General features: G+C 60.6%; 1 protein-coding gene across 4 annotated transcripts in view; it reads left to right on the top strand.

Annotated features, from left to right (window-relative positions):
* The first annotated feature begins 301 nt into the window (after nucleotides 1-301).
* LOC137353040 (MAP/microtubule affinity-regulating kinase 4-like) overlaps nucleotides 302-8002 on the top strand; it is a 41062-nt gene continuing 33361 nt past the window's right edge. For all 4 annotated transcript variants that reach the window (XM_068018970.1, XM_068018969.1, XM_068018971.1 and 1 more), the window contains exons 1-2: nucleotides 302-371; nucleotides 6763-6828. In XM_068018970.1, coding sequence (XP_067875071.1) covers nucleotides 344-371; nucleotides 6763-6828 — 94 coding nt within the window. In that variant the 5' untranslated portion in view covers nucleotides 302-343. The remainder of the gene's footprint in view (nucleotides 372-6762; nucleotides 6829-8002) is intronic.

Genomic DNA, 8002 nt, shown 5'->3' with positions numbered 1-8002 from the left:
CAAATCCCAGTCCAGAGACTTGAGCACAAATATCGAGGCTGACACTCGCAGTGCAGTGCTGAGTCTTCAATATGTGAGAGTGTCTCGTCCAAGGTTTCGCAAGGAGGTGGTGTGAATTCACCCTCTCTGATGGAGACAGGGCAATCTCCCGACATCTCCACGGCAACAGGCTGTACCTAATGGCAAAGCAGCCAGTCATGTGTTGAGAATCCCAGTTGGCACCATCTCATGCCCGACTCCAAGCTTCCTGACTTCTGCTGTTCTGTGTTGCGTTGCATGTATTGCCTAAATACTCCCCAACGTTTGATTCTCTCTTTTTCAGCTTTTCAGGGAAGTGCGAATTATGAAGTGTTTGAACCACCCGAATATTGGTGAGTGACGCCCGTTTGGGGACGGGGTTTATTCGACGTGGCCTCGGGGTGCAGATCGCGAGAGCTTCAACATATTTCGTTCGTCTGTGTTTCTCTCTACTTCCTGTTTCCTCTCTACCCACTCTGCGTGCCCCCCCCCCCCCCCCACAACCTCCTGCTTGGGGTGGGGTGGGGGGGGCGTGCGATGGTTCCGTATGTGGGTGTTAGTTGGCTATTCGACTACATAGGGCATCACAGCCAAGTGCAATTCTATCCTCCCCTGGTCTTTACCCACGTAATTTCCAACAGCCGTCCCTGGTTTACGATTAGGATTGTGGGTAACTGCCGATACCTTCTGCCGCTAACCATCCCACCCCCGTTCCCCCCCCCCACCTTATCCCAACTCCTCCAGGTCCCAGGTATACGGAGCTCACTTCTGTCACCTCCCCCCTCCACCCCCGCCCCAGGGGTTGAAGCTGTGGCCCTCCTTGATTCAGAGTGGGTGTCGAAGCTACCAGAAAAACCACCTCCGTCACTTCTCTTTCTGCATCTGTTAGTGCCTGTGTCGAAAGAGTGTGTTGTGTTGAGCGGCTGGAGGCAGTGACCGAGGAAGTAACAGCAGCCACTGTGCCTTTGTTTTGATGAGCCCGACTGCCTTAGTCAACTTTCACTGAAAGTTATCCTCGTTCTATCAACAGTCTATGGTGCCAAGGTACAAGAATGTACAGCACAGAAATGGGCCATTTGGCCCATCTAGTCTGTGCTGGTGTTTATTCTCCAGACAAGACTCATCCCATTCCATCGACCTCTTCTCAGCCTTACACTGTATCTTTCTATTCCCTTTTCTCTTGTATTTACTGAACTTCCCTTAAAAGCTATTCATTCACTCCCTGTGGTACCGAGTTCCATATTCTCACCACTCTCTGGGTTAAGACATTTCTCTTGAATTCCCGATTGGATGTTCGTGATTATCGTATATTTATAGCCCCTAGTTTTGGATTCTTCCACAAGTGGAAACAGTCTCTCCACATCCGTCCTGTCCAACGTATTCATAATTTTAAAGACTGCTATCAGGACTCGTCCGATTCTGAGGGAGGTTGGGGGGACGGGGGGGGAGGGGAGGGGAGAGAAGGTGGGCGAGAGAGAGAGAGATCTGATCTTTCATTCCACGTCAGGACAACTTGAGCTCAGGATTTTCGGAAGGAACCCGCATTCAAACGTTTTGCTCTTTTTTTTTTGCGAAAAGTCAGTGAAGTGTCAGAGTGTACAGCACAAGGAAATGAGAGAGGACTTGGAGTATGAGAGGGTACGATGAATCTTACACAGGACATTCACAGCATTGGAACTGGTCATACAATGGTGTTTCTGGTCCACCCCTCTTCATCTTAAATCATCAACATATCCTTCTATTCTTTTCTCCCTCGTCTTTATCGTGGTTCCCCTTAAATGCATCTACGCTCTCCCATGGAATAATACAGCACAGAAGGAGGCCATTTGGTCCATCTAGTCGGTGATGGCTCTTTCCAAGCCCAATCCAGTTAGCCCCACTCTTTCCCCATATCATTGCAAGTATTTATCCAATTCTCTTTTGATGGTTGCTACTGAACCTGCCTCCACCACCCCCTCAGGCAGTGCATCCCAGATCCTAACCACTCGGGTAAAAACGTTTTTCCTCGCGTCCGCTCTGGTTCTCTGTGCTCTCTGGTTATTGGTTCTTCGGTCATTGGAATGAGTTTCTCTTTATTTGCTCTATCTAAACCCTTCATGATTTTGAACACCTCTATCAAATTTGTTCATGGTCTTTTCTGACAAAGGCAATCCCTAGCTTCAACTACTCCTTGGAGTACCGAATTCCACATTCCCAATACACTCTGGGTGAAGAAGTTTCTCCTGAATTCCCTATTGGATTTATTGGTGACTGTCTCCTATTTATGGCCCCTAGTTCTGGTTCTGCCCACAAATTGAGACATTTTCTCCACATCTACCCTGTCATAATCTTAAAGCCACTGTCAGCTCGCTCTCCAGTCTCCTCTTTTTCAAGAGAAAAGAAACCAGGGGTCTTGGTAAGACCCCATCTTGAATATTGCTCTCAGTGTGGGTACCGGACCTTAGGAAGGATATGCTGGCGTGCAGCACAGGAGCCTTCGCGTGATACCAGGGTTAACTTGTGAGGACGGTCTTCAGAAACCTGGCTCGTATTCCCTTGAGTTTAGACGATTGAGGTATGATCTAATCGAGGTGTTTGAAACAGTAATGGGGATTCAGTAGGCTAGGTACAGAGAAACTATTTCTTCTGCTGGGATGAGTCCAGAACTTGGCGGCGGGGGGGGCGGTGGGATGGAGGAGGTGGAGGCTGGAGGTGGTGGAGGCTGGAGGGGGGAGCGAGGTGGAGGCTGGAGGGGGGGGAAGGAGGAGGAGGTGGTGGAGGCTGGAGGGGGGGGGAAGGAGGAGGAGGTGGTGGAGGCTGGAGGGGGGGGAAGGAGGAGGAGGTGGTGGAGGCTGGAGGGGGGGGGGAAAGAGGAGGAGGTGGTGGAGGCTGGAGGGGGGGGAAGGAGGAGGAGGTGGTGGAGGCTGGAGGGGGAGGAAGGAGGAGGAGGTGGTGGAGGCTGGAGGGGGGGGAAAGGAGGAGGAGGTGGTGGAGGCTGGAGGGGGGGGAAGGAGGAGGAGGTGGTGGAGGCTGGAGGGGGGGGAAGGAGGAGGAGGTGGTGGAGGCTGGAGGGGGGGGGAAGGAGGAGGAGGAGGTGGTGGAGGCTGGAGGGGGGGGAAGGAGGAGGAGGAGGTGGTGGAGGCTGGAGGGGGGGGAAGGAGGAGGAGGTGGTGGAGGCTGGAGGGGGGGGAAGGAGGAGGAGGTGGTGGAGGCTGGAGGGGGGGGAAGGAGGAGGAGGTGGTGGAGGCTGGAGGGGGGGGGAAGGAGGAGGAGGAGGTGGTGGAGGCTGGAGGGGGGGGAAGGAGGAGGAGGTGGAGGCTGGAGGGGGGGGAAGGAGGAGGAGGTGGAGGCTGGAGGGGGGGTGAGGAGGAGGTGGAGGCTGGTGGGGGAGGAGGAGGAGGAGGTGGAGGCTGGTGGGAGGAGGAGGAGGTGGAGGCTGGTGGGGGGAGTAGGAGGAGGAGTAGGAGGTGGAGGCTGGTGGGGGGGGAGGAGTAGGAGGTGGAGGCTGGTGGGGGAGGAGGAGGAGGAGGAGGTGGAGGCTGGTGGGGGAGGAGGAGGAGGAGGTGGAGGCTGGTGGGAGAGGAGGAGGAGGTGGAGGCTGGTGGGGGGAGTAGGAGGAGGAGTAGGAGGTGGAGGCTGGTGGGGGGGGAGGAGTAGGAGGTGGAGGCTGGTGGGGGAGGAGGAGGAGGAGGTGGAGGCTGGTGGGGGGGGTGGAGGTGGAGGCTGGTGGGGGGGGAGGAGGTGGAGGCTGGTGGGGGGGGGAGGAGGTGGAGGCTGGTGGGGGGGGAGGAGGAGGAGGTGGAGGCTGGTGGGGGGGGAGGAGGAGGAGGAGGTGGAGGCTGGTGGGGGGGGAGGAGGAGGAGGTGGAGGCTGGTGGGGGGGGAGGAGGAGGAGGAGGAGGAGGCTGGTGGGGGGGGAGGAGGAGGAGGAGGAGGCTGGTGGGGGGGGGAGGAGGAGGAGGTGGAGGCTGGGGGGAGGAGGAGGAGGAGGAGGCTGGTGGGGGGGGGTGGAGGTGGAGGCTGGTGGGGGGGGTGGAGGTGGAGGCTGGTGGGGGGGGTGGAGGTGGGGGGGGTGGAGGTGGAGGCTGGTGGGGGGGGTGGAGGTGGAGGCTGGTGGGGGGGGGTGGAGGTGGAGGCTGGTGGGGGGGGAGGAGGTGGAGGTGGAGGCTGGTGGGGGGGGAGGAGGAGGAGGTGGAGGCTGGTGGGGGGGGAGGAGGAGGAGGTGGAGGCTGGTGGGGGGGGGAGGAGGAAGAGGAGGAGGTGGAGGCTGGTGGGGGGGAAGGAGGAGGAGGAGGTGGAGGCTGGTGGGGGGGGAAGGAGGAGGAGGAGGCGGAGGCTGGTGGGGGGGGAAGGAGGAGGAGGAGGTGGAGGCTGGTGGGGGGGGAAGGAGGAGGAGGAGGCGGAGGCTGGTGGGGGGGGAAGGAGGAGGAGGAGGCGGAGGCTGGTGGGGGGGGAAGGAGGAGGAGGAGGCGGAGGCTGGTGGGGGGGCGGAGGAGGAGGCGCAGGCTGGTGTGGGGCGGAGGAGGAGGCGCAGGCTGGTGGGGGGGCGGAGGAGAAGGCGGAGGCTGGTGGGGGGGCGGAGGAGCAGGCGGAGGCTGGTGGGGGGGCGGAGGAGCAGGCGGAGGCTGGTGGGGAGGCGGAGGAGGAGGCGGTGGCTGGTGGGGGGCGGAGGAGGAGGCGGTGGCTGGTGGGGGGCGGAGGAGGAGGCGGAGGCTGGTGGGGGGGGCGGAGGAGGAGGCGGAGGCTGGTGGGGGGGGCGGAGGAGGAGGCGGAGGCTGGTGGGGGGGGCGGAGGAGGAGGCGGAGGCTGGTGGGGAGGCGGAGGCTGGTGGGGGGGCGGAGGCTGGTGGGGGAGGCTGGTGTGGGGCGGAGGAGGAGGCGCAGGCTGGTGGGGGGGGCGGAGGAGGAGGCGGAGGCTGGTGGGGGGGCGGAGGAGGAGGCGGAGGCTGGTGGGGGGGCGGAGGCTGGTGGGGGGGCGGAGGAGGAGGCGGAGGAGGAAGTGGAGGCTGGTGGGGGGGCGGAGGCTGGTGGGGGGCGGAGGAGGAGGCGGAGGCTGGTGGGGGGGGCGGAGGAGGAGGCGGAGGCTGGTGGGGGGGGCGGAGGAGGAGGCGGAGGCTGGTGGGGGGGCGGAGGAGGAGGCGGAGGCTGGTGGGGGGGCGGAGGAGGAGGCGGAGGCTGGTGGGGGGGCGGAGGCTGGTGGGGGGGCGGAGGAGGAGGCGGAGGCTGGTGGGGGGGCGGAGGAGGAGGCGGAGGCTGGTGGGGGGGCGGAGGAGGAGGCGGAGGCTGGTGGGGGGGGCGGAGGAGGAGGCGGAGGCTGGTGGGGGGGGCGGAGGAGGAGGCGGAGGCTGGTGGGGGGGGCGGAGGCGGAGGCTGGTGGGGGGGGCGGAGGCGGAGGCTGGTGGGGGGGGCGGAGGAGGAGGCGGAGGCTGGTGGGGGGGGCGGAGGAGGAGGCGGAGGCTGGTGGGGGGGGCGGAGGAGGAGGCGGAGGCTGGTGGGGGGGGCGGAGGAGGAGGCGGAGGCTGGTGGGGGGGGCGGAGGAGGAGGCGGAGGCTGGTGGGGGGGGCGGAGGAGGAGGCGGAGGCTGGTGGGGGGGGCGGAGGAGGAGGCGGAGGCTGGTGGGGGGGGCGGAGGAGGAGGCGGGGGCTGGTGGAGGGGCGGAGGCGGAGGCTGGTGGAGGCGGAGGCTGGTGGGGGGGAGGAGGTGGAGGCGGAGGCTGGCGGGGGGGAGCAGGAGGAGGCTGGTGGGCGAGGAGGAGGAGGAGGAGGTGGAGGCTGGTGGGCGAGGAGGAGGAGGAGGAGGTGGAGGCTGGTGGGGGGGAGGAGGAGGAGGTGGAGGCTGGTCGGGGGGGAGGAGGTGGAGGCTGGTCGGGGGGGGAGGAGGTGGAGGCTGGTGGGGGTGGAGGCGGGGAGGGGGGAGAAGGAGGCGGGGAGGGGGGGAAGAGGAGGAGGTGGAGGCTGCGGGGAGGAGGAGGAGGAGGTGGAGGCGGAGGTGTAGGCTGGTGGGGGGGAGGAGGAGGAGGTGTAGGCTGGGGGGGGAGGAGGAGGAGGAGCTGGAGGCTGGTGGGGGGGAGGGAGGAGGAGGTGGAGGCGGATGGGAGGGAGGAGGTGGTGGAGGCTGGGGGGGGGAGGAGGTGGAGGCTGGGGGGGGGAGGAGGTGGAGGCTGGGGGGGGGAGGAGGTGGAGGCTGGGGGGGGAGGAGGTGGAGGCTGGGGGGGGGAGGAGGTGGAGGCGGATGGGGGGGGTGAGGAGGAGGTGGAGGCGGATGGGGGGGGAGGAGGAGGTGGAGGTGGAGACGGTGCGGGGTGGGCACAGTCTTAAAATTAGAGCTAAGCTATTCGGCAATGAAATCCGGGAGCACTTCTTCACACACAGGCCAATGGAAACTTGTAATTCTGCTGCCAAAAGGCTCTGGGCCCAATTGAAGGCTCCAGGACTGAGGTTGATAGATTTTTGTTGGGTTAGGGTTGCGAGGGGAATGGAGCAAAGGCGTAAATGGAATTGAGGTACAGATTGGCCACGACCTGATTGAATGGTGGCACAGGCTCGAGGGGCTGAATGGCCTCATCCTGTTCCTTCGTAACACAGTGACGATGCAGGGAGGAGGTTGAGTGTGTAGGATGGGGGAGCCCGCATCAGATGTAGGCGAGAGAGAGAAGAGAGTTCAAGGGGCCACGGACACACTGTAATGTTAAAATATGCAGAAAGGTTGTGACGTGAGAGTCTGCCAAGTCCAGTGCTTGATAATTGCTTATACATTTTCTTTCCTAGTGAAGTTATTCGAGGTGATTGAGACGGAGAAAACCCTCTATTTGGTAATGGAATATGCAAGTGGAGGTAAGTCCGGGGCTTAATTCGATTTTTCACTTGGAAAGACGGCAAATAAAAAAGTCTGGGTTTATCTTGTAAGATCAAAGTGTCTCTTAGCCTTTCACACAGCCAGCTATTGTTGGGAGCAGTGTTGCCAACTGGGGGGGGTATTCCTGGAGGTTTTGTCACATCCTGCGCTAGTAGCCCCTCCCTCACACTCTCCCCATTGGTCACCCGACATGTCCATCCTTGTGGAGCCCCGCCTTCTCTCACCCAATTGGACAGCGAACACTCTCTTTATTACCTGATTGGACAATTCTCAACTGTTAGTAAAACAACCTTCCCCGCCCCCGACTAATAATTGGAAATCTTCAAAGAAACTGACTTTTTGGAAATCACAATTTATTAAATACCCCGATGTTTTCTATCTCCTGGGTGTTGCTCCCAGCGGTCTCCTGCAGCTTAATCTACAATGTCTGGAGACTCCAGGCCAATCCTGGAGGGTTGGCAACCCAAGTGCCATGGGCTATTTTATCACCTGTTCAGATGGATGTTAGAGCCTTGGTTTAACCTTTCACCTGAATGACAGCACCTCTGACAGTGCTGCACTCCCAAGTACTGCACTGGAGTGTTGGCCTAGATGATTGGTTGAAAGCTTGACCAGGTCTTTGCCGTAGTTTTCATCCAATCTGAGGTCTCATCCAATCCCAATCAAAAATTATACTTTTTAATTGTCTCTTAACTATTCAGCATGTTATTTAATTCTCAGCCTCGTGAATATTCAAGTGTATGTAAATTGGTCGCTGGCACAACACTCGGTTGGTCGGGCTGTTAATCAGGCGGCTGTCTTCAGATATGCAGATTTGCCAGTGATGTCAGTTGGTCTCCAGGGAGATGCCGTCTACCAATCAGAATTGCCATCTGCTCGCACATCCCTGTGTGGGCGGCAAAAATGTCATCCTGTAGGCGAGGAGCCCTCCCTGTTTGCCAAGTCAGCTGGCAGCTTGAGGACAACGCAGCCTCTTTGCCTCTCGTTCTTTGGCTGTGGCCAAAATGCCCATTGCCCTGTTCATCCCACATTTGGCAACTCACGCGGCACAGGCCGAGACTCGAACCCAGCACCTGTCTGCCTGTCTCGGTACCACGCTCGTTGACGGCTGTATCAGGCGCCGATGCATCGATGAGTCAGGAGTAGAGAAAA

The sequence above is a fragment of the Heterodontus francisci genome, chromosome 40 (assembly GCF_036365525.1).
Source record: "Heterodontus francisci isolate sHetFra1 chromosome 40, sHetFra1.hap1, whole genome shotgun sequence".
NCBI lineage: Eukaryota > Metazoa > Chordata > Chondrichthyes > Heterodontiformes > Heterodontidae > Heterodontus > Heterodontus francisci.
This window is presented reverse-complemented; position numbering and strand designations above follow the sequence as displayed.